This window comes from Salvelinus namaycush, chromosome 16 (assembly GCF_016432855.1).
Source record: "Salvelinus namaycush isolate Seneca chromosome 16, SaNama_1.0, whole genome shotgun sequence".
Taxonomy (NCBI): domain Eukaryota; kingdom Metazoa; phylum Chordata; class Actinopteri; order Salmoniformes; family Salmonidae; genus Salvelinus; species Salvelinus namaycush.
In genome coordinates this window covers 14266094-14292780 of record NC_052322.1, presented here as the reverse complement: position 1 = coordinate 14292780, position 26687 = coordinate 14266094, and the positions used below count along the sequence as shown (strand labels likewise).

The following is a 26687-nucleotide window of genomic DNA, read 5'->3' as shown; positions in this document are numbered from 1 at the left end:
GCCGTACATATACTCAACCAGGTGTAGTAAAACACTGCTGCAAAACAACATATTAATACAACATTAAGACGCGCGAAGACACAGCTACGGCTGTGCTGAATCATCGAGGGTACATTTGATGATGTATATGAGAAACGGAATGGTAATTTGATTCCGTATCATAATAGTGATCACCAGCTTATCTTACCCGTATTACGTGGAGATCCTTGTCCTTCTGCAGGAGCTGCTTCTCCAGGTCAGCCACTTTCGTGATGGTCTCATTCTCCACCTCCAGCAGCTTCTCTGTCACCTAGTACATGGTGGAGAGGATGAAGAGGGTGAGCAAAGAAAGAGAAGGCAGCAGGCATGGAGAGGGAAGCAGAGTGAGTGGAGAGATGGAACAACAGGCATGGAGAGGGAAGCAGAGTGAGTGGAGAGATGGAACAACAGGGATGGAGAGGGAAGCAGAGTGAGTGGAGAGATGGAACAACAGGCATGGAGAGGGAAGCAGAGTGAGTGGAGAGATGGAACAACAGGGATGGAGAGTGAAGCAGAGTGAGTAGAGAGATGGAACAACAGGGATGGAGAGGGAAGCAGAGTGAGTGGAGAGATGGAACAACAGGCATGGAGAGGGAAGCAGAGTGAGTGGAGAGATGGAACAACAGGGACGGAGAGTGAAGCAGAGTGAGTGGAGAGATGGAACAACAGGGATGGAGAGGGAAGCAGAGTGAGTGGAGAGATGGAACAACAGGCATGGAGAGGGAAGCAGAGTGAGTGGAGAGATGGAACAACAGGGATGGAGAGGGAAGCAGAGTGAGTGGAGAGATGGAACAACAGGGATGGAGAGGGAAGCAGAGTGAGTGGAGAGATGGAACAACAGGCATGGACAGGGAAGCAGAGTGAGTGGAGAGATTGAACAACAGGCATGGAGAGGGAAGCAGAGTGAGTGGAGAGATGGAACAACAGGGATGGAGAGGGAAGCAGAGTGAGTGGAGAGATGGAACAACAGGCATGGAGAGGGAAGCAGAGTGAGTGGAGAGATGGAACAACAGGGATGGAGAGGGAAGCAGAGTGAGTGGAGAGATGGAACAACAGGGATGGAGAGGGAAGCAGAGTGAGTGGAGAGATGGAACAACAGGCATGGAGAGGGAAGCAGAGTGAGTGGAGAGATGGAACAACAGGCATGCACAGGGAAGCAGAGTGAGTGGAGAGATGGAACAACAGGGACGGAGAGTGAAGCAGAGTGAGTGGAGAGATGGAACAACAGGCATGGAGAGGGAAGCAGAGTGAGTGGAGAGATGGAACAACAGGGATGGAGAGTGAAGCAGAGTGAGTAGAGAGATGGAACAACAGGGATGGAGAGGGAAGCAGAGTGAGTGGAGAGATGGAACAACAGGCATGGAGAGGGAAGCAGAGTGAGTGGAGAGATGGAACAACAGGGACGGAGAGTGAAGCAGAGTGAGTGGAGAGATGGAACAACAGGGATGGAGAGGGAAGCAGAGTGAGTGGAGAGATGGAACAACAGGGACGGAGAGTGAAGCAGAGTGAGTGGAGAGATGGAACAACAGGGATGGAGAGGGAAGCAGAGTGAGTGGAGAGATGGAACAACAGGCATGGAGAGGGAAGCAGAGTGAGTGGAGAGATGGAACAACAGGGATGGAGAAAGGGATAGAGGGGAGAGGTGAATTAAAGCGTTGATTCAGTAAAGTCCAACTCGGGCATCTCGCCCAGTTCCACTATAGCTCTCTATCTCTCTCTCTCGTGTACTATATTCGCCACAGCATCAATAAGAAATGTGATACGCTTTGCAGCATGACACAGCAAGTTCAAGTGAGGCTGACATGGCCTAGCTAGCTTTCACTTTTGAAATGGGATAACATGCTGTACAAGTAGTAAAAGGAATTCTCTGGGAATGCTCGCTCTCCTCCTCCCCCGTAATTCCTGGCCCCTGAAAGCCGGGTTTGTTTTGAAATTCTCCAGATGACGGCACGTGTCCCTCCTGACCTTTCTGTGTTAGAAAGGGGTCCTTGGAAGAACATGGTGGATGGTGTACTTCACATTACTGCCTGACTGAAATAGCAGAGGAGACCCAATCCGACCGGATAATGACGTACCTGACTACGGTACTTCGTAGAACTCTTTTCATGTACATTCGTCAGTATGGAGAAGGACAAATGTTCTATAAAATTCCGTGCTAATAACAACTGCAAGACTCATCGCTATGTGTGTATTTGACCTATAACCCATTTGAAAACATTCCACTCCTGCACAGAGGCTTAGCGGGTGGTCTGGTCAGTCTTGGGGTTCTTACGTGGGACAGGTGTTCCTCCAGTTCCTCCACCTTCTCCAGAGCCACGTTCTTGGTCTCTGCGTCCTCCAGCAGGCCGCCCACATCAAACACATTGTCCAGGTAGGCCTGAATCTGGACTGACAGCTTGTCACTCTCTGTGTACTTGGATTTCTGTAGGGAGAGAAGGGGAGGTTCAGGTTCACATTTATGAAGGTACCGTAGAAGGCAACGTTTTAAGGCATCTTGGAAAAGGGAACATGATGTAAAATGGTGATTTTTTTTTTTTTACTCCCTGCCTTCAAATGCTGCCTCAAAAGGCATGAGACACAGCCTACAGTATATATGGCTCCTTGGAGACGTCATTCAAGGAATGCTGAAGGAGATGTTGGGGCAGGTCAAATTAATACATGATTATTATATTGTATTCATAGCGTCCTCCTTACCTCCAGGTAGTCATCTAGGCCCAGCTTAGTGAACTCGTACTGCAGGTGAACCCTGAAGTTCATGTCTTCTACTGAGTGGACCATGATGTTGATGAACTGCATGCAGGCCACCATGAAGTCAATGTTCCCATCCTCCACATGGAAATAGTCCATCAGCTTCTCAAAGCGATGCTTCTCCTTGCACACCTGAAAAGGAATAGAAACATCGGGAATGAATACACCCCTGATCACACGCAAACATTTCACTTTCATAGCAGCCACATAAAAACAGCATGATCACTTAGCTCGTTGTATATATAATTCCTTCTCACAACTATCTACGCACTCTCCTCCTCTCACCTTTACCCTTCACTTGTGGACTTCAGTGCACAACAAATCAGCTGTCTGTGACCAGGCGAAAAAACCTTTCCAAGCCAAACCTTCATATCATGACCGCTAACCGCTTCACACAGCCTACATCGTTGTCACGTCATAGTCAACTTAAACTACTAGAACTAACGCATTAGTAAACCTGCTACAATCATGCAGTACAGTGTACAATCTGAAAGCAGTTTAGCAGTTACAGCGGCTGGCCCTGGTGGCAATAAATTAAGAAAATCTTGACTTCGAAGAGTTCCAGTGTTGGATAGCCATAGCCAGCTAGCTAACATAGCATCCCTCTGTTTGAGCTGGGTGTTTGAGTAGGCTAAACTAGCTAGCTGCATTTACTAGCTAAGTGAAAGTTTAAAAAAATACAACCAATCAGTTTGCCCCCCTCACCTCATACATTTCTCTCTCGCTCTCTCTCTCTCTCTCCATCTTCTCCTTAATTTTTTAAGAAATGAATTTGATCCAAACTGTAAAAATATTGTCTTTCTCTCTCTTTGACTCAACTACTCACCACGTTTCATACACTGCAGTGCTAGCTGGCTGTAGCTTATGATTTCAGTACTAGATTAATTCTCTGATCCTTTGATTGGGTGGACAACGTCCTCTGGAAGTTGTGATAATTACTGTGTAAGTCGATGGAAGGGGATGAGAACCATGAGACTCCTAGGTTTCGTATTGACGTCAGTGTACCCAGAGGAGGACAGAAGCTAGCTGTCCTCCGGCTACACCATGGTGCTACCCTACAGAGTGCTGTTGAGGCTACTGTAGACCTTCATTGCAAAACAGTGTGTTTTAATCATTTATATGGTGACGTGAATATATTTAGTATAGTTTTATCTAAAAAGGATAACTTTTTAATGTTTCAATATTTTTATTTTTATGAAATTCACTGAGGAGGACAGTCCTCCACTTCCTCCTCTGAGGAGCCTCCACTGATCGTGACCCATGCCAAGGCTATGGGTGTAAGCAGAGGTCAACACACTCCATCTGCAATGAAAAGCCCTCCTAATTATTGGAATTCTTGGGAAGGGAACAGAGTAAAAATAAGGCAACGGGATAGAGATCTCGCCAGACTCCCACACACACACACACACACACACTGGAGACAAAGAAAACAAACAGGCTGATTTCCCAACTTAACATCTGATTTAAATACAGAACAAAATCCAACCCCTCATTCCATATCAGCATTCTTTAGCCTAGAGTTGTTGTTTTGTAATTTATACTTAATTGCTGCACAAATATGGCTATAAACCAGATCTGCGTCTCAAATGGCATCCTATTCCCTATGTAGTGCACTACTTTTGACCAGAGGAGGCCCTGGTGGCAGTTTTGGGCCCTGGTGCCCAAAACTGGTGGCGGAACATCTTAGCTATAACGTTTCAGTAAACACTCAGCTGTCATTATGATTGCATTTTGAAATCCCACCACAGAGTCGTTGGTTGGTTCACACATTGTTGTGACTGGGTGGCTGATAGGAGTATTGCTCTATGGGGTTCTGTGGTGCTCTGCAGGTTGCGCACAGTAATCGGCTGATTCCGGCGTTAAGACGACTATACAGGCTAGAAACTGAGAGGCTAAGCAAACCTTTGTGATCCACTCACTCCCATTGGGAAATTGATCCTTATCACGGTTGCCTCACATCTGGTGGCTTAATGAGATTAATAGCCCCAGACATAGAATGGTTCTGGGCTTTGCCTAACAGGCCTACCAGGGTTCAAATAGTATTCATTTTCTTTCAGATACTTTGAGCATTTCATTGAGCCTGCCTGAAGAGCCAGATGGGCAGGGTTTGCACTTTTGGGATTATTCTGTTGGTTTTATTGTGCAAGCGTTCCAAGTATTTGGAAAAAAACAAAATGGTGAATTCAGCCTACAGTAGCCTAATACTGAGGTTATACTGAAGTAATACTTCACCTCTTTGAAGTTGTCGAATGCAGAGAGTATGATCTCATGGCCTCCTCTAACCAGACACACTGCAGCCAGCAGCTCCAGCACCAGGGCTTTTGTCCTGTCAAGACAGAATATGCATGTTCATAGACACAACGTTTATATAACAATGCATTACGACTCTGGTAATCCATGGCTCGACCTGTACGTGGTTCAAATCCAACTCACTATGACTTTATTATAACGGCATTTAATATTATACTTCATTAAATATTAGCCGTCTTCTTTTCACCGGTGCAAAATGTAGTCAGCAATTGATAACCTAAAGCACTAAATAAATACATAGCAAAGCTGAAATTCATAATTCTATACTTTGAGGTTTAATACCCACAGAGGAGCCGGAGCGAGGGGCTTGTCACGCTTCTACTAAAAGGAGGTCATTATGAAGTGATCAGCTCCACGCTTTAACACTGTAATCCCTCTATACCAAACATTCTTCTAACACACTGCATCTATAACAGGCCTTCATCCAAAATGGTACCCTAGTCCCTACGCAATGGCTCCCTATTCCCTTCGTAGTGCACTACTTTTGACCGGGGCCCTACGCAAAATTAGTGCACTAAATAGGGAATAGGACCCCATTTGGGATATACGGCAAAACATGCCTTTACCAGGCTGGATGTATGGTTCTCATTCCCAACATCAGAGAGAAGCCGATGGGAGGCCCCTTAGAGAATGAGGAGCATATCATATGAACAGGCTCATCAAATGTTCCTCTATTGTCTGACCCACCCTTAAATCTCTCAAGCTGCAGAGGTGGTGGAGGCAGGGGTAGGGCCTGAACTTGAAATGGTGATAGATACCTGCACACGGTTGTACCCTGCACCTCGAATCAAAATCAACCTAGAGTTACTGGACGTGTGTAGTAACAGCTTCTAAATAGAGCCTGAGATCTGCTTACCGTGAGTTCTTATTGTTCAGACTCAGGGCAATTTCGTTGACTGCGTGTGCGTGGGACATGACCAGGTTGAAGCCATACTGGAGAGAGAAGGTAACGATAGAACAGGATGTGGTCAAAGAGAAGCAAAAGAGGCTGAATGCTGCCAGTGCATAGAACTGGAACACTGCCTAGATTCACTTTTACTGTGGCTTGTACAGGAAACATCTGCAACAGAGACTCTTGACATCTTTAAAAACAAAATTGCATTTATGCTTTACCGTTCTGTCCTAATGCCACTAGGGAGAACAATAGGTATTTTAGGTTGCTCTGTGTATTATTGGTAACATGGGGGTGGCTTTGATAGTGGATATCCACAGTCAGTACCTGGTAGTTCATTATGGCTCGCAAGCACATGATGCAAACGTGCACGTCGTCCTTCTGGCTCACGAGTCTTGAGTTCTTGATGGTTTTGCTGTTAGGTGCTGTGCCATAGCTGCAACAGAGGGCAAAGGTCAACAACTACAGTGGCAAGAAAAAGTATGTGAACCCTTTGGATTTCTGCATAAATTTGACCTAAAATCTGATCTGATCTTCATCTAAGTCACAACAATAGACAAACACAGTCTGCTTAAACTAATAACACACAAATTATTGTATTTTTCTTGTTTATATTGAATGTTTAAATGATGTATTCACAGTAGGTTGGGAAAAGTATGTGAACCCCTAGACTAATGACCTCTCCAAAAGCTAATTGTAGTCAGGAGTCAGCTAACCTGGAGTCGAATCAATGAGATTTAGTTTGGAGATTTTGGTTAGAGCTGCCCTGCCCCATTAAAAAAAAAATCACAAAATTTGAGTTTGCTATTCACAAGAAGCATTGCCTGATGTGAACCATGCCTGAACAAAAGAGATCTCAGAATATCTAAGATTAAGAATTGTTGCCTTGCATAAAGCTGGAAAGGGTTACAAAAGTATCTCTAAAAGTCACTCCACGGTAAGACAAATTGTCTATAAATGGAGAAAGTTCAGCACTGTTGCTACTCTCCCTAATAGTGGCCGTCCTGCAAAGATGACTGCAAGAGCAGAATGTTTAATGAGGTTAACAAGAATCCTAGTGTCAGCTAAAGACTTACAGAAATCTCTGGAACATGCTAACATCTGACGAGTTTACGATAAGTAAAACACTAAACAAGAATGGTGTTCATGGGAGGACACCACGGAAGAAGCCACTGCTGTCCAAAAACATTGCAGCACGTCTGAAGTTTGCAAAAGAGCATCTGGATGTTCCACAGCACTACTGGCAAAATATTCTGTGGACAGATTAAACTAAAGTTGTGTTGTTTGGAGAAAGGCACAGCACACCAACATTAAAACCTCATCCCAACTGTAAACTATGGTGGAGGGAGCATCATGGTTTGGAGCTGCTTTGCTACCTCAAGGCCTGGATAGCTTGCTATCATCGGAAAAATTAATTCCCAAGTTTATCAAGACATTTTGCAGGAGAATGTAAGGCTATCTGTCTGCCAATTGAAGCTCAACAGAAGTTAGGTGATGCAACAGGACAACAACCCAAAAGACAGAAGTAAATCAACAACAGAACACCTTCTGGAGTGGCCCAGTCAGTCCTGACCTCAACCCGATAGAGATGCTGTCGCATGACCTCGAGCAGTTCACACCAGACATCCCAAGAATATTGTGGAACTGAAACAGTTTTGTAAAGAGGAATGGTCCAAAATTCCTCCTGACCGTTGTACAGGTCTGATCCACAACTACATAAAATGTTTGGTTGAGGTTATTGCTTCCAGAGGGTCAACCTGTTATTAAATCCAAGGGTTCACATACTTTTTACACCCTGCACTGTGAATGTTTACACGGTATGTTCAATAAAGACATGAAAAATGATAATTGTTTGTCTGTTATTAGTTTAAGCAGACTGTGTTTGTCTATTGTTGTGACTTAGATGAAGATCAGATACAATTTTATGACCAATTTATGCAGAAATCCAGGTAATTCTAAAGGGTTCACATACTTTTCTTCCCATTGTACATATTTTTATTCAATGTTTATCATACAACAAAAACAACTTGTGAGTCCACTTCATTCTTAACAGCTTTTGATTCCACTTCACTTGGCTGATCTAAATAATCAGAGCCTATCTTCATTGTGTGTTCATATTGTGTGCTTTTTTGTGTCATCTTGATTTATGACAGCAAGAAACGAAACGCTGTACAGTATCTGACATTCATGTGACTGCAGGGTTTGTGTTCCATGCCCCTAGCTTAAAGTGTGTCAAAGAGAGATCAGGCGGGGAAAGAGACCAGAGAAGGCCCATGCGGTTACAGAATGATGCATTCTGGGACGAGGTGAAGCCGTTGGTTTCTTGCATGACATCCGTTTGTCCCCAGACTGAGGTCTGCTTGTTACAGAACAGTCTCTCCTCCACATCCTCTTAGCTCTCTCTCTTTTTCATGTTTTCATGTGTCTGTGTTTTCTGCTTGTCTTACCTTTTTGTCTTTTTTGAAAACTGAATCCTAAGTTTCTCAAGCATTTCTTCCCGTAGTAAACCAACAGACATGGTTTACTACAGGAATGTACATTTTTACATTCTACAGACATTCTACAGACATGTCAATTTTTGTCTGTTGACAAAAAATATATATATATATTATTTAAAAATTGTATACCCCTTTTTCTCCCCAATTTCATGGTATCCAATTGGTAGTTACAGTCTTGTCTCATCGCTGCAACTCCAGTACGGACTTGGGAGAGGCGAAGTTCAACAGCCTCGCGTCCTCCAAAACACAACCCAACCCAACCAAGCAACAATGCCCACTTAACCCGGAAGCCAGCTGCACCAATGTGTCAGAGGAAACACCGTACACCTGGCGACCGTGTCAGCGTGCAATGCGTTGGCAGGAGTCACTAGTGGAACCAGCCTACCAGCCTAACCCGGACGACGCTGGTCTGCGTCAGAGCCTGGACTCGAACCCAGAATCTCTAGTGGCGCAGTGGTCTAAGGCACTGCATCACAGTGCTAGCTGTGCCACTAGAGATTCTGGGTTCGAGTCCAGGCTCTGACGCAGTGAGAGCCTGAATAAAAATATTCTAATCTCAAAATGATTCAGGTTTATGTTTCGTGGTACATTTATATATTTCTTATTCCTATCACACCCTATTTTTTCTCCTCTCTCTGTGTGTGAAAAGCTCACTAGACGGAGAATCACAGGGCAGGAGGCCCACCTGGAGCTAGACAGGACAGGACAGTGGAACACACCTGGAACGAGGAAGACCATCAAACATGTAAGGAAACGCACAGTGCAGGGGTCAGAAATCACCTCTCTGTCTCTGTCCCTGTCCTTGCAGATCGTTTAACCCACAAACCCCTGCAGTGAGGTCGGGAGTGACGAATCATTCATCACTCTTCATCAATCCTTTCACATCCTCTCCAGACCCAGACCGCTCTACATCATGGCATCATCGTCATAGCAAACAACTGGCTGACATGCTAACATATGTTTGTATTGCTACCTGACATGCTAACATGCTAACATACGTCAGGGCCAGGTGGTTAGATGAGCGAGGCACAGTAACAGCAGCGACAGCAGCAGCAACGCGGTAGCAGATGATACGTACCGGAGCACAGACTGGCGCGCCGAGCGGACCAGCGTGTTGCAGAAAGGCTGAGCGCCACTCTGGTGTAGATCCTCTATAGACCTACTCCAGGAAGTAGCCTTGTCCAGGGAGCCCTCCTCCCCATTATCCAGACCCTCAAAATTCAACCTGGGCCACGGACAGACAGATAGGCCGACGGACGGATGGACAGACGGGTAGACAGATGGATAGACATACAGATGATGGACAGACAGAGGTCGAGGTAGATTAGGTTAGGAATGCAGCTCGGTAAAAGGTCAAAGGTTATGTTATACAGAAGAACTGCACAGTAAAAGGCTGCACAGTCAAGCTTAGTGCAACACAGAGTTGACAGGCTCAGTCATTCCCATTCAGGCCCATGATGTGCCAGCATGGTGATATAACAGCACAGACACATGGTTCCCAATCAAGTCCAACCACTCATTCAGTCTGCCAAGTACGCAGCATATGGGGCATACAAGCACATTCAGGCACATTCAAAGGAACACAATGCTATAAGGAATCCATCCAGTTTGCTGTTGCCCCTTTTCACAGACAGTGTGACCTTAGCTCCTATCTGTTGGGATCAACACTTCTCGGATCCAGTACCAATCTGGTTGGGTAGCGAACTACCTCTAGTCTCTTCTGAAGAGATGTGCTAAGCTTAGGGCATGTGTACTCACATGACAGCACACTGTGCAAAGGAGAGGTACTCCACCAGGATATCCAGACCTCTGTTTTCATCATTGAGGAACTCCCGGACCCACCTGGGTGACATGGGACACAGAGAGGGGTTAGCAGGGCAGAGTATTCAAGGCTTAACACCCTTATCTGCTAGTCACGGATCATCCCTAGGTAGGGCCAGGACTTTTCCCCCACATGACCTGAACAAGGAAAAACTCTGGGCATTACTCCATAGTTTTTCCTGGTGAGTTCACATGTTCAGGAAAAACTCCTGGCCCTATGTTATGATGCATGGAAAATGATAATAGCCCTAATAGTCAGAGGTACAGAGAGGCAGGAGAGAGAGACAAGGAAAGGGGCAGACTGAAACCTGAACACACACATTCCTAAGAGCTGCAAAAGCCAACATATTTGAGTCTACATCTTGTAGACTAAAGTCTGCTCAGAATGGGGTCCCCTACACCCCCACTACACCCCTGATAGAGAGAGAAAAGACTTGGCAAGGCAGCAACGGAAAGTAAACGCGAGTGAGCAAGGCTTCAGATTTCCTCTCTATTTAACTCTAGTTCTCTGGAGGGGGGAAAGAAAGTCCAAACAAATGAATTCCCATTGCGATGAGAGAAAGAATGTGGAAGGCATATGGTATGGCTAAGAGAGAGTGAAGACTGGACTCAAGTTCGAGTCCCTGACAGTCATGGTATTTAGGGCTCGATTCAATCCGTATCGCTGAAGTTCCGCGCCACAGCACGATTTCAATTGAAAGGTCATTTCCGATTGAGCCGGCATATGCAACGTTTATCGTGAATGCGGTCTCCGCAAACGCAGGAACATTGCCTTTCAATTTCATTCTCGCTATAGCGCTGAACATCAGCGATACGGATTGAACAATCAAGCCCTCAGTCTTCCTTTCCCCCTTAGTCCCAAAACCCCTGCTTCCCCCTTAGTAAAATAGAGGGGAGTGGAATTGGTGTAAAGGTTACAAAGGTTACAAAATATCCCCAATATGCTGGTTAGGGAGGTTACTGGGGCAGGAGACTGTTTGGTAACACAAGACTCTGGATAGCCAAAGGTAAGGCAGAAAGGCGGGAGAGAGGCCCGTGTGTGAGGAAGAGAGAGGTGTGTGAGGAAGAGAGAGGTGAGCAGAGAAAGAGAGGAAATAGTGAGAAGCATTGAGATTGGGGCGGAGGGAGTAGAAAAAGGGAGGAGGGGGAGGCGCGCCTGATCATCAGTTTCCTGTCTACCAGCCCCCCCCCCCCCCCCCCTCTCTCTCTCCCCCTTCTTTTCCTGTCCAACCAGATGCTATTTCAGATTGTCTTGGCAATCTGAGGAATAACATGTCGTCGAGGGCCAGGATTCGGACACAATAAACAGGGCTCTGTTCCACTGAATTTACCAACCAAACCAAAGCCTCCGTCTCAAAATAGCCTCGGTCTTTTCCTGCCTGTGTGTCTTTCTGGGAAAGACATTAGAACACAGACTATTATAGGAGTTATTATTGGAGGTATGCCCTGAATACAATGAAAAATCACAAAGAACTCTTTTTAATACGAGAGTATATTTGAGTTTGATTTAAAGGGCGGGGGACATCTCTGACGCACTTCCGTCAGAGTTACAGTAAGTATCTGTGTGACATCAAGGAGACATTTGAGGATGATAGTGAGGAAGGAAGGGCTGAATAGAGGTTTGACCAAATTTTGTGTGTGTGTGCATATTTGTTTGTTTGTTTGTTTCCTCAGGGTTCATCATTGGTAGGCCATGCTTACTGTCCCTCTGGCGTACACAACTAAGCTTCCTGCTCAGTGCTATGTTATGGTGCAGTGGACCATTCCTTTCCTAGCATTACAGTACAATGACTACCATCTGGGCATTGTGAAGAGGAAGACTCCACTATGAAGTAAAGCAGGCTGGGGAGGGTGGCAGGACAGAACAATAGGAATGATCTGGGCATCAGGAAAACAAGCTGTTGGTCCCTAGGACAGGAAGCGAAAGAGGAAGAGCACAGAAAGGCCCTTTCTCTCTTAAAGGGGAAAAAAGGGTAATTCTTAAAGGGGAGATAATGGAATTGGTTGTTGTAGGGGAAAATAATAAGGGAGTTGATTTCCCACCGGCCTTTCACTTCCATAGTAGCCATTATTCTTGTAGCTGTGCCCCGCCCCAGGGGTAACGTTACAGTGTGGTATTCGTAGAAGACACATCAATTCTTGTAAACGTCATCTGAGAAGGAACAGTAATATTGGGGATTTCCAGTACTCTGACTCTCATTGGTTGACAGAAGAGAGGAGGGGAGGGATGAGAATAGATCATCACCCTATGTGATTGGTCCTCAACGAGATCTCCAGTTCCCTCAGAACTTTAGTGGATTCCTGGACCCGCCTTCGGAACTTCTTGCGTGTGACTCCTGGGTCTAAGTAGCCCCGTAGCTTGGAGATGTAGGTGTGAGGAGGATTCTTCACTTGAAACCGTTCCTAATATAACACACGGGGAAGAGGGTGGACAGAGTGAGCAGTGTAACGTCATAGGGTTCCAACCATTATGGAGAAAAGACTAAACCTACACTGCAACAAAATGTTTCTTTCTATCTAATCTATCAACATTGCTTCACAGCTATTGGTGTTCGAACAGACTAGATGTGTGGGTTTGTAGAGGTGTAGCTGTGGGATTGTTCACTTGTAGTAGCCTACATGTGTTGTCGCATTTAAAGGAGTTTACCTGGTCACAGATGAGGTCCCATTTCTTGTCATTATCATACTGTCTGAGGAGTCTGGCTTTGTCGGGAGGAAGGTTCATGGAATTCTGAAACACAAGACAGACAAGATTTCATCAGACACACCCCAGTGCAAATTTCAGAGCACACATCTTTGTTGAATCACTCATTAATCATTTCATCATAATTAATCGTTTCATCATAATTGATCATTTCATGGCAGTTTCAGGGCTGATGATCATGCGTCAGTATGTTGTGTTTTTAGAGGCCAATTTAGTGTTTTTATGGGGCCTATGACTTCACTTCCTGTCTTGACTTGTAGCATCCTGTTGCATGAGCTCATCCAAAACCCTCCTCTGCACCCCAAAAGGCACCCTATTCCCTATTTAGCGCACTACTTTTGACAGAGCCCCAAAAGTAGTGCACTAAATAGGGAATAGGGTTCCATTTGGGAAGCACCCGTTCTCTGCGGTTGGTCGTAATAAGCGTCTGAATCTTTCAGTAGTGACTACACTGCACTTTTTAACCACCGGCTAGCTAGTAGCTACAGCCTCTCTCTAAAACAGAAAGGAAATGGCTATTATTACTTGCTACTTACTATCTTATTGCTATCACTTATCCAGCCATAAAAACACTTAACACCACACAACATGAGAGAGGAGAACAGCCCACAGGCGACGGCCAAATGTTTTACTGCTGAGGCTCAAATTAAGACATTTAGCATGATTGCGCTAATTTGTTGTTTGACAACTATCCCATTTTATGTCTCTACTCCACCATCGTGAGCGTTAACACACGCGCCATACAGTATAACACAGGCGCGCGTGTGTGTGTGTTCGTTCTATGACATGGGCCTCTGCCTCTGGGTAAAGACTTCCTACCATGAGTCATGAGACCATAAACAGAGGTCAGTGGTCAACTCTGAAATCTCTTCAACACCAGGAAGTGCAACAATACGAGGCTGTTAGTTACAGCTAGCTCCTCTCCTCGCCACCCGGTCATGTGTAACTGATCGCCTCAGCATTTCTCTTTGAAGAGACCATGAAGGTTTTGATCTGTTTTCTCAGTCCGGCTCAGACTCAGGGCCCCTCATTTTACATCCCACATAGACAGAGCCCCACAGCCAAACCACACATATGCACACACACCAATACATACACACACAGACACACACACCACAAACTGCCTGTCAGCTTGACCTGTGACCCTCCGCTACAACTTACCCCTGGCCTCACCTCCTAGCACACACAGGCTATTTCTCAATTCATCTTTCCTCGTTCATCTTTCCTTACTCCTCGCCGCCTCCTTGAAAGAAAGTCTGAGGTGAGAGACTTCCAATGTGGTTGAGAAGGAGGCTAGGAGATAGGATGTAAACCATTCAACCATCTTGTAAGTATACAAGATGAAATGTACCAATGAACCAAAAACCATTATATCAATAGTGCCAGCATGTGGTGTAGTATCATGCCCCCATGGACTTCCCTATGCTATTCCTATCCCTACAATGATTCATAGCAGTGGAATATCACATATAAAGTGTTATTTGTATTTATTTCCCACAATGCAGTGGGGGTGATTGGATCTTTCCATCAGCAATACGTGTGCAGCATGAGTCATGTTGGACTGGTTGTCTGAGGGGCTGGATGAGGACTGTGGTACATTGCTTCTTTTCTGTGCAGTATTGCTGAAGTAGCCTGGAAATCCTGACGGAACAAATGGAGCAGCGTACAGACTGGATTTCCAGGCTACTGCTGAGGGTGTCATTGACTCAGATGTCTGCTGGGAGTCAGACTTCGATAAGACGCTGCTCCTAAACACACGATCTAAAGCAGAAATCACATAGCGACTCAACTTTACTCTACATTTGCCGGCTTTGTTTAAAACCACACTGACAGAAACGGCAACTATAATCACTGATCCTTTGAACGTCTACAGAGTACTCGTTAAACTTTCTGAAAATAAATGACAAATAAAAGAATGCAAAGCTGCCTGCCTGAGGGGGGAAAAAATCTATCTGAAAGCCTCTAAAAATGAACAATTATTTGACTCACAGAAAAAGTCTCTGAGAAGAACTACTGTAGGGTTCTCGGACCTGAAGGACTGAAGTGGAGTGATCAGTGAGAATCTGTTACATTAGGCTTCTTTGACAAAACATTGCCTTCCAAATGGCACCCTATTCCCTATTTAGTGCGCTACCCATTGGCTCTGGTCAAAAGTAGTCCACTAGATAGGACCAAAACCTACACCGCTCCGAAAAAAACACGAGCATTCCAGATGTCCAGAATTACACAAGGAATGTGTCCTGTTCATAACGGTACAAATTTGCTCTAAATTCTCTCACTCCCGCTTTCCTTTCCTTCCCTTCTCTCTTGGGGGGAGAATGTTACCTACCACAGTCTCTCCACAGTCTCTCCCTTTCTTCTCTTTCTCCTCTCTCTCTCCTTCTGTTTTTCTCCTCTTTCTCTCTCTCCTTCTCTCTTTATTTCTCCTCTCTCTCTCCTTCTCTCTTTATTTCTCCTCTCTCTCTCGCCTTCTCTCTTTATTTCTCCTCTCTCTCCTTCTCTCTTTATTTCTCCTCTCTCTCTCTCTCCTTCTCTCTTTATTTCTCCTCTCTCTCTCTCTTTCTCTCTCTTTATTTCTCCTCTCTCTCTCTCCTTCTCTCTTTATTTCTCCTCTCTCTCTCCTTCTCTCTTTATTTCTCCTCTCTCTCTTTCTTTCTCTCTCTTTCTTTCTCCTCTCTCTCTCTCTCTTTCTCTCTCTTTATTTCTCCTCTCTCTCTCATTCTCTCTCTTTATTTCTCCCTCTCCCCCTCGGAGGGCTGTCGCCGTGTGAGCTCCATCTCATTCATTCCAAATGTCAGAAACAGGATGGGACAACTGACCACAAAGTTTGATATCCAACAATACTTTAAAACTTGAAATATTTCAGAATCTCAGACAGTAACAAATAAAGCTGATGACACTTGTGGTTTACCACCAGTTCAGTACAGTAACGTTGTATACGGCGTCTGTCAGCTTCTTGGGGGGGAAAGATACAGTAGGATTGAGTGGTCTAAACAGTATTTATGGGCTTCATTGGCGGATCCAGACAGACACTCTGTCAACGTAAATAGTCTGTATTTCTTCATTGTTAATCCTGTAAGGATGAGAGAACTACGAATGTTTGCTGAGTGGGTGTCACTACCACAGTTCCCAGTACAGTTCATCATGTGAAATAAGTCCGGCTCCAATGCAAACAACCCAGTGATAATGAACCTACATGCGATGACGTTAAGATCGAACAAACAACCTCACATCTGATCCAGGATCTGCCACAGCCAAGCCTAGTCCCAGGTCTGTTTATGCTGTCTTGCCAACTCCAGATCTGGGATCAGGCTAGCGTCAGCCCAGAACCTATTCCTCTTTGTTTTCCTGCCACGCTCAGCCTCAACTAGCCGTGCAGATTAAGGAAGAACCTCCGGGCACAATACAGGCACAGAGCAGGGTTCACTACTCTCCTAATTTAATTATGTAGTACACACAGCCTACTCTGCACTAGCCCTAAAAAGAGAGAGAGACTCAGAGAGACTCAGAGAGACTCAGAGAGACTCAGTCTCCTCAGAGAGAGAGAGAGATAGCTTCCTGTATTGTAGTTATTAGTTTAAATCCTAAAGAGCAAAATGTGTTCCCTGAATAACAACATGAAAATCTCTGTCAGCTTTCTGGTAAAGAACATTGCACAGTAGAATATTTAAAGCAAGGGGGTGGGGCATAACGTTTGTTCATTGTGTCATATGAATATGTTTTTATTATCCAAACAAAAACAACGATATTAGGCTACTTATCTACTCGTTCCTGTTCCTGATGGCGGCGCCATGATCTCTAACATGAAAACCCACCAAACAGCTCGATGTTCAGGTTTATGTTCAGGTTTGTTTCTCCCCTAATGGTTAAAACTGGGTAGAACACACACAGCTGTGTGTATGTGTGTACTGTACATACAGGTACATGTATATGTGTGTGTGCAGCTGTAAAATTAAGCAGTAAGGCTCGTGGGGGTGTGGTATATTGCCAATATACCACGGCTAAGGACTATTCCCATGCACGATGCAACGCGGAGTGCCTGGATGCAGCCCTTAGCCGTGGTATATTAGCCAAATACCACAAACCCCAGAGGTGCCTTATAAACTGGTTACCAATATAATTAGAACAGTAAAACGTATGTTTTTGTCATACCCGTACTATACGGTCTAATATACCACGGCTTTCAGCCAATCAGCATTCAGGGCTCGAACCACCAAGTTTATAATGTTGCTTTAAAAGCATGACAGACTAGAGGAAGACTAGGAGTGTCTCTACTGTTTCTCCAGGCCCCCTGACTGCAACACACACACACTGATACGGAGTGGTTGCCTCGAGCTAGATTTGGGTAATTGGAGCAACATAACCCAATTTAGCTAACTTCATTTTACTTTCTACATCCTGTGTTTACAAGAAGAAGCTAAGAAAAGTATTAAAGTAGGACTTTTTTTTTAGATTCGCAAAAGAATACTATTCCAACAGAGTTAGCACCTCTCCTGATAGTTTTGGAATGAGGAAAAATACAGTGATGCAGAAAGAAAACTCCAAAAATGTGGTGCTTGTCATAGTTTCACGCTGCCCACTAGCAAACCCAGCAAAGGTCTGTCTTGTTTGACCTGAGATTGATCGGCCTGACAAAGGAGTGAATACACAGCTTTGTGTTGATTCTGTGAAGTCAATGCCATTCTCATCCTTTGACATTTGAGCAATTTTTTTCCCAATAGCATATTGCAGGACAATAGCCAGTGGGCAGGACCAATATGTTTCCCCGTTGATCAAACAAGGCACACACAGGGCCTGAGCCTGGTAACAACACAAAAACTGTACAAATATACACATCCAACCTTTAATCTCATAGCCTGGTGACCATAGGAGTTGGCAGGCTAGCAAAACAGATCTGTGAACAGGCATTTATTCTCTTAAAGTTGTATTATCACCAGCAGTATCTGACTAATGATCAGCTTGAGAAAGAGAGAGAACAGTCCCAGCTCAGCACCACAGAGACTCAGCTCGGACGTCATAATCAACAGGGAACTTCATGTGCCCTGTTACTCCAGCCAGTTCTCTTGCTGAGTCTGCCTCACTGATTTCCACGTATCCTCTAGTTCAGTTTAGGACCTGCAAAGCAGTCAGACTAGTAGCCTTGTCTGAGCCAGAGCATCCCGTAGGACAGGATGTCTATCGTAGGGCCTTAAAGCAGCCAGACTAGTAGCCTTGTCTGAGCCAGAGCAGCCCGTAGGACAGGATGTCTATCGTAGGGCCTTAAAGCAGCCAGACTAGTAGCCTTGTCTGAGCCAAAGCAGCCCGTAGGACAGGATGTCTATCGTAGGGCCTTAAAGCAGCCAGAAGCTCCCAAATAAACTACTGAGAAAAACACGGCGGACCAACAGGACGTTTCTCAAGCTACTTTCCCACAGATTCAACACCTACAGAGATAACAAAGGACAGATATACTGCACTGAACCAAATTAGGTCCATTACTCATAGGCTACATCCCAAATGGCACCCTATTCCCTACAGCAGGGTTTCCCAAACTCGGTTTGATTGTGTTGCTGGTTTGTGTCCAGATATCAGACATCAGTTTATTTCACCAAGATCTCTGTAGTATATTCTTAAACACAAACAAGCCCAATAATGTGCTCCATGTTTGAGCTAAATCCATGTAAATCTGGGAGTTTTACTGAATGCTCTCATTAAGTACTGGCTAAGCAGACATATATACAGTATATATACAGTTGAAGTCGGAAGTTACACTTAGGTTGGAGTCATTAACTTGTATTTCAACCACTCCACAAATTACTTGTTAACAAACTATAGTTTTGACAAGTCGGTTAGGACATCTACTTCGTGCATGACACAAGTCATTTTTCCAACAATTGTTTACAGACAGATTATTTCACTTATATCTCACGGTAACACAATTCCAGTGGGTCAGATGTTTACATACACTAAGTTGACTGTGCCTTTAAACAGCTTGGAAAATTCCAGAAAATTATGTAATGGCTTTAGAAGCTTCTGATAGACTAATTGACATCATTTGAGTCAATTGGAGGTGTACCTGTGGATGTATTCCAAGGCCTACCTTCAAACTCAGTGCTTTGCTTGACATCATCGGAAAATCAAAAGAAATCAGCCAAGACCTCAGAAAAAAAATTGTAGACCTCCACAAGTCTGGTTCATCCTTGGGAGCAATTTACAAACACCTGCAGGCACCACGTTCATCTGTACAAACAATAGTACCAAGTATAAACATCATGGGACCACGCAGCCGTCATACAGCTCAGGAAGGAGACGCGTTCTGTCTCCTAGAGATGAACGTACTTTGGTGCAAAAAGTGCAAATCAATCCCAGAACAACAGCAAAGGATCTTGTGAAGATGCTGGAGGAAACAGGTACAAAAGTATCTATATCCACAGTAAAACGAGTCCTATATCGACATAACCTGAAAGGCCGCTCAGCAAGAAAGAAGTCACTGCTCCAAAACCGCCATAAAAAAGCCAGACTACGTTCTGCAACTGCACATGGGGACAAAGATCGTACTTTTTGGAGAAATGTCCTCTGGTCTGATGAAACAAAAATAGAACTGTTTGGCCATAATGACCATCGTTATGTTTGGAGGAAAAAGGGGGAAGCTTGCAAGCCGAAGAACACCATCCCAACCGTGAAGCACGGGGGTGACAGCATCATGTTGTGGGGATGCTTTGCTGCAGGAGGGACTGGTGCACTTCACAAAATAGATGGCATCATGAGGGAGGAAAATTATGTGGATATATTGAAGCAACATCTCAAGACATCAGACAGGAAGTTAAGGCTTGGTCGCAAATGGGTCTTCCAAATGGACAATGACCCCAAGCATACTTTCAAAGTTGTGGCAAAATGGCTTAAGGACAACAAAGTCAAGGTATTGGAGTGGCCATCACAAAGCCCTGACCTCAATTCTATAGACAATTTGTGGGCAGAACTGAAGAAGTGTGTGCGAGCAAGGAGGCCTACAAACCTGACTCCGTTACACCAGCTCTGTCAGGAGGAATTAGCCAAAATTCACCCACCTTGTTGTGGGAAGCTTGTGGAAGGCTACCCAAAACGTTTGAACCAAGTTAAACAATTTAAAGGCAATGCTACCAAATACTAACTGAGTGTTTGTAAACTTCTGACCCACTGGGAATGTGATGAAAGAAATGAAAGCTGAAATAAATTATTCTCTCTACTATTATTCTGACATTTCACTTTCTTAAAATAAAGTGGTGATCCTAACTGACCTAAGACAGGGCATTTTTACTAGGATTAAATGTCAGGAATTGTGAAAAACTGAGTTTAAATGTATTTGGCTAAGGTGTATGTAAACTCCGACTTCAACTGTATATATAGTGGGTGGGATCGTCTCTCTGTTTTAGATCCATAGACTGGCCAACATTCAATGTGATGAATCATCAACATTTAGATAATCTAGACTGAAAACTGGATCCCAGTCCCACAGCCAAACTGATTAAATCCATTTGAGTTGAGTCAAGATTTTCTAAGATTGCTGAGAACTGTAATGTAGTTTGAACACTAGACCAGGGTTTCTCAAACTCGTTCATGGGGTCCCTCCTGGTTGCACGTTTTGGTTTTGCCCTAGCACTACAAAGCTGATTCAAATAACCAACTCATCATCAAGCTTTGATTATTTCAATTCACTGTGTAGTACTACGGCAAAAAACAAAAAAAGGACTGAGTTTGGAAATCTTAGATAACTCAAGAAATCTGTAATTAATTTAGAAGTTTTTGCTGAGGAGGTTTTAGTCACGCAATTTTACATCTAGCTACGGTGTTTAGTACAATATCTCTGCCCAGACATTGCTGATGCATACCAGATCTTACAAAGTAAAAATCCTTATTTTGGGTTAAAGACCAGGCGACACTTGACCGTCTAAAACCAGATAGAAAGTATGTAGAAATGATAATTGACCTATACATTTAAAACTACAGTAATTGCCCAATTTCTGGCTTGCAAATAGATTTTGGCAAACAAATCGGTAACAAACAAATCTGTTGAATTCCCGATGTGCCCCTCGATGGGAGAACCCTTTGAAGACCCTTTTTTGGTTCCAGGTAGAACTCTTTTGGGTTCCATGCAGAACCCTTTCTACAGAGGCTTCTACATGAACCCAAAAGGGTTCTACCTGAAACCAAATAGGGTTCTGCCTGGAACCAAAAATGGTTCTCCTATGAGGACAGCCGAAGAACCCTTTTGGAACCCTTTTTCCGAAGAACCCTTTTGGAGGCAGCTCATATCCAGTGGATTGATGGAGAATTATACAGCACAGACACTCCACCACCAACCCCGACCAACTCTGACTGTCTGACCGCCTCCTCATCTGGTAGGACTACAGCAGATGAGACCTCAGCCTTGTGGTCCGAAGGTGTTTTTATGTGACAATCCCGCATAAAAATGCCTTGCAAGAGAATGGCCTCCCTCCCTGCCAAGTGCCAACTGGTGACTTTCCCTTTGAAAGCAATCCCACTTTAAAAACGACTGCCCGAGACTGCGTCTGAGAAATTTACCCCTAGAGAGAGAAACTATAGGCTTGCTCCTGCTACACTTTAATGAAAGGGTATTGGCTGGTAAGGATGGAAAACCTCTCGCCGTTGATCCCTGACAGAAACTAGATCCAAGAAGAATCCAAGACTGAGGAGGCAAAGAAAACAACATAAATATGGCCTAGACCTGGACTGACTGTTTTCTTAAGCCCTTTTTACTGAGCACATCTTAGGCACAGTGGATGAGAAAAGCAAACCCTATGTATTGAGTTTGGGCGGTGAATCAGTTTTTAGTGAGTAGAATAGTCTGTATTTGGCTCAAGATAAATGACTCCCCCCTTAAATAACAAGTGGGAGAAGAATCTGAGAATATAGGCTGTTCCCTCCCCAGGGCAAGGAAGGGCAGCCTCCTAACCCTCCCTTCTCCCCCTCTCCCTGTCTCTCCTTTCCCCGTCTCTCCTCCTCCCCCTCCCCCGTCTCCCCTCCTCCCCCTCCGACTCTTCCCTTCCTCTCCCCTTTTTCCTAATACCCTCTCACCTCCTCTCCCTCTCACTCTACCCCTCTCTCTCCCTCTCCTCCAACCCCTGTCCTACAGACTCCCATACTTGAGGTAATGCATGAGATAAGGCTGTTTGTACCAAGGAATATTACATCGCAGTGGCTGTAAACATAGGGGGGACAATGTAATGCAATGTCATGTAAGTGAATCAGTGACAATGTATTGTTAGGCTCCATCTCTGGTAAGATTCCATCCCTGACGACATCTGCAGATGCACTGCTGCTAGCTACACTGTAGTCTTTTACCCTGTTAACATCACTGCCAACACTATTGTCTGCCTTGTCCTCCTCCCTGTGAGCAAAGTACAATGAAAGAGGACAGACACACACTCGCACACACCCTGGGACAATGAAAGCGGATAGGACAGGAACCTCAGCTGTCACCGTCATCGTCATGGGACCAGGGGGACTTCCTTGACTCTTCAGTAAATTAAACAGCCTTGAGTAATGAGTTTTTTGTTTGGTAGATGTTATTACGTGTTTGCTGAGGGGGGCTGTGTGTGTGTGTGTGTGTGTGTGTGTGTGTGTGTGTGTGTGTGTGTGTGTGTGTGTGTGTGTGTGTGTGTGTGTGTGTGTGTGTGTGTGTCAGAGGCTGCTGAGGGGAGGATGGATCATAGTAATGGCTGGAGCGGAGCAAATGGAATGGCATCAACAACATGGAAACCATGTGTTTGATACCATTCCACCCATTCCGCTCCAGTCGTTACCATGAGCCTGTCCTCCCCAATTAATGTGCCACCAACCTCCTGTGGTGTGTGTGCAGTGGTGGAAAAAGTACCCAATTGTCCTACTTGAGTAAAAGTAAAGATACCTTGATAGAAAATGACTCAAGTAAAAGTCACCCAGTAAAACTTTACTTGAGTGAAAGTCTGAACGTATTTGGTTTAAAATAAACTCAAAAGTAAATGTATAAATAATTTCAAATTACTTATATTAAGCAAACAAGACGGCACCATTTTCTTGTTTTTTAAATGTACGGATAGCCACTCTGACATTTTTTAACCTTTATTTAACTAGGCAAGTCAGTTAAGAACAAATTCTTATTTACAATGACGGCCTAGGAACAGTGGGTTAACTGCCTTGTTCAGGGGCAGAACGACAGATTTTTACCTTGTCAGCTCGGGAATTCGATCTTGTAACCTTTCGGTTACTAGTTCAACACTCTAACCACTAGGCTACCTGCCGCCCTCATTTACAAATGAAGTATGTGTGTTTAGCGAGTCCACCAGATCAGAGGCAATAGGGATGACCAGGGATGTTCTCTTGATAAGTGAGTGAATTGGACCATTTTCCTGTCCAAAATGTAATGAGTACTTTTGGGTGTCAGCGAAAATGTAAAAAGTATAATATTTTCTTAAGGAATGTAGTGAAGTAAAAGTAGTCAAAAATATAAATAGTAAAGTAAAGTACCCCAAAAAGTACTTTAAAGTGTGTGTGTGTGTGTGTGTGTGTGTGTGTGTGTGTGTGTGTGTGTGTGTGTGTGTGTGTGTGTGTGTGTGTGTGTGTGTGTGTGTGTGTGTGTGTGTGTGTGTGTGTGTGTGTGTGTGTGTGTGTGTGTGTGTGTTTGAAAAATGCCATCACTGTTTTCATGCTCTCAGGTAAAAGACCTGTTGAATTAAATGAAGAGAGGCAGAGGCAGAGAGGAGTGTGAGAAAACGCTGCCCCCTTTCTCTGCGCCGACATCTGATCCGCCTGGCGCTCTTCACAAGGTAACCCGAAGCAGGCAGTCACAACAAAGACCCACAGAGCCAGAGCAATCAGCACAAAGAGACTGGAGAACTGCCGGGGCCGGGGCCCACCAACCAGCTAGCCTACTGCCACCTCACCCAGAGAGACAGAGGGGGGATAGAAGGGAGGTGAGAGAGAGAGAGTGAGAGGGGAGGGGTAGAGTAGGAGAAAAATGGGAGCAGAGTGAGAAGGGGAGACGAGAGGATGAAAAGAGAGAAGAGAGGGGGAGAAAGAGGTGGAGTATTGGGGGAGGAGTATTGGCAGGATGACATAGGACCCCATCTCTCCCCCCTGGAGGTTCTTGTTGACAGAACCAACTAAAACAGGCTCGGCAGCCACATTAAGGTATTAACATAACAAGCCTGAGCTAACTGAGGTGTTCATTAACATGCTAGCTAAATCCAATGACAGAACCACATTCTCTGAACCACCAGGACAATAAAACATTCCAATCCCATTGTCCCAAACAACTTACAGTAATGACAACTAATGATAGTACTGATCTGTACATACCCCCTTTCCTGTAGTCAACTGACCAAATCACCCTCTAGTGGCCTCATGGGTGGAATGTTATCCATTTTTGTCATAATTTCCTAATTAATAAACATTGTTTTGTTTTTTTAAACCTGCCAAAAATCTGGTGTTTCTATGTCCAATGGTTTTGTTATATTTCTGTCGTCTGTGATGTATATAACGTGTAATATTGGGATGCAAATTCAAAATGTAATATATTTCAACTCTATATCTGACATGGTACAGGTGTCTTATTTTCTTCAGTCCATAACCATGTGTGTGAGGTGTGTACTTTTGTTTCAAAGTAGATGTGGTTAAGACTTACCAAGAAACACTGTGTGACCATGATTTAGCCCACTGCAGTAATTAAAACACAAAGTAAAAATAAAAAAGGAATATAAAAAATGAATTTAATAGGTTACATATAATGTATAAACAGTTGGTATCAAGGAAAATGAATGATCTAACACTGATCTGCTTCTCTGCAGACAATGAATCCATGCTACTAAGCAACATAATAGCTGAATTGATGGCCTGAAAAGCGTTAAAACACAAGCGTGTAAAATCCCCATGACACCATCTTGATGCGGCAGTTAGCAGCAACAGGCTTTCCAGCTGTGGTGTGACTGTGAGTCTGTCCTACAGTCGGCTCTGCTCTCCCTGCAGCGCAGGAGCCAGGGCTGACTGTTGCTCAGCGCATCACTTTCCCCTCTGAAGACCTGGGTTCAAATAATATAGAAAATCGCTCAAACACTTTCAGCGTTTGATGTACCCTGCCTGGAGTGCCAGGTGGGCGGGGTTTGCAAGTTCATGTCTTTTCTATTGGTTCCACTGCAACAGACAAGCTCAATCCAGGACAGAAAAAGTATTTGAAATGATTTGAACCCAGGTCTAGAAGCCTGGCCCGAAAACCCCCTCATCTCCCCTGTGCCTTCTGGCTCTCAGACGTTTGTATAAGTTCTCTACCAGTCGCCGCTTGCCAATGGAGACCCAAAGAGGCAAACATCTAGACCTCCACCGCCAATCTGAGACATACGTTATGTAGACGTAAAGACTTGGTGTGATATCTGACAACCATTTCAGAAAAATAAATAAAAAATAATAACTGAGGTATGGCTGCCCCTCAACTGTTTGTTAATTCATGAAACGAGCCATAAAAACTGGATGTGATGGCAAACAACCTTTTTGGAGCAAAACAACAAGTAATTGAGCTATGGCTGCCGCTCAAAACTGCGTGAGTGTATTTATGTATTTTTCCTCCAATGGGTCTGGATCGGGGACATGAGAAGAATGATCTATGCCGTCCATAGCCTGTTGAGTCCTGCCGAGATGAGTTTCCAGACAATTATCATAATAAGGTTCTTTGAAGCCGGACCAGGCTTGTTATGATCTGGCCAGGGTGGGAAATGTAAAGCCGTGTCTGGGACTCAGGGGCTCTGTGAAGGAGCCAGATGCGCAAACCTCCAACGTGAATCTAAAGCCTAGTGGTGGCATTTCCAAACGGGCAGAACACGTTGAAATGATGCGATTACAACTAGATAACATCCAACTGGTTGTATTGATGTCATTTCAACCAGTTTCGCCCCTTGGGTCACTCTTGTTGTGAATGTCCAAAACATACCAATGACCTTATCACACAACAATGTCCTAGAATGCCCCCACTTGACAAAACACGACTACTGGCTAACCAACCAATGTTTTGACACAGGAAACAGAGAAATTAAAAAGGTTATGAGATGAAAAATAAACAAAATGGCCACTACAACTGATCATGAATCAGGCATTCGTTCAATCCAGCATGGCCAACAGACGTCCTGTTTGTTTCCCTCAGGCCGTCCAGAGGGAAGCCCCAGACCAGAGGATATACGTATGGTATGCCAGGAATGCAGGTAGATTAATGCCTCAGTAAGTCAGGTCGTGGCCCGCCGGCCCTTTCGGCACCCTGCACAGTCAGTCAGAGTGTCAGCTAGAGATCTGCTGGAGCCTGGAGGGAAGAACACAACAGAACCAGGAGAACTGTCTATCTGGAACTAAAGGCTCTGGAATGTCACCCAAATGTGGAATTCCGGACTAGAATTGACGGACATTACTTTAACTAACCTCAAAACAACAGCTCTGAATCGGGAATGGTGTGCCGTTTGGAACGCAAACGTAGTGTTAAAGCCATAACCCATTAGTCCTTCAACTGGATTTACACCCGTCTGTCCCTGTGAGGGTCGGAACGTAAAAGAGTAAGAGAGTGCAGCACAAAAGGCACCAAGGGATGAGGGCCCCTGTTTAAACAACCCAACCAACAGAGTCCCCATTGTATTGAGGAGGAAACCACTTCTATCCAGAGGAAAGGCTAGGGGCTCACTGCAGCTGCATCAGAGACAGAGCA

At 44.6% G+C, this 26687-nt stretch overlaps 1 protein-coding gene across 5 annotated transcripts in view; it reads right to left on the bottom strand.

The window, feature by feature from the left end:
• LOC120061030 (formin-like protein 3) overlaps positions 1–26687 on the bottom strand; it is a 50807-nt gene that overhangs the window by 12028 nt on the left and 12092 nt on the right. For 4 of the 5 annotated variants that reach the window (XM_039010520.1, XM_039010523.1, XM_039010522.1 and 1 more), the window contains exons 2-11: positions 12935–13018; positions 12533–12690; positions 10225–10308; positions 9545–9691; positions 6296–6404; positions 5933–6009; positions 4999–5092; positions 2713–2898; positions 2291–2440; positions 188–289 (exon numbers count right to left, since the gene is read on the bottom strand). In XM_039010520.1, coding sequence (XP_038866448.1) covers positions 188–289; positions 2291–2440; positions 2713–2898; positions 4999–5092; positions 5933–6009; positions 6296–6404; positions 9545–9691; positions 10225–10308; positions 12533–12690; positions 12935–13018 — 1191 coding nt within the window. The remainder of the gene's footprint in view (positions 1–187; positions 290–2290; positions 2441–2712; positions 2899–4998; positions 5093–5932; positions 6010–6295; positions 6405–9544; positions 9692–10224; positions 10309–12532; positions 12691–12934; positions 13019–26687) is intronic. The other variant, XM_039010524.1, reaches the window with a different exon arrangement.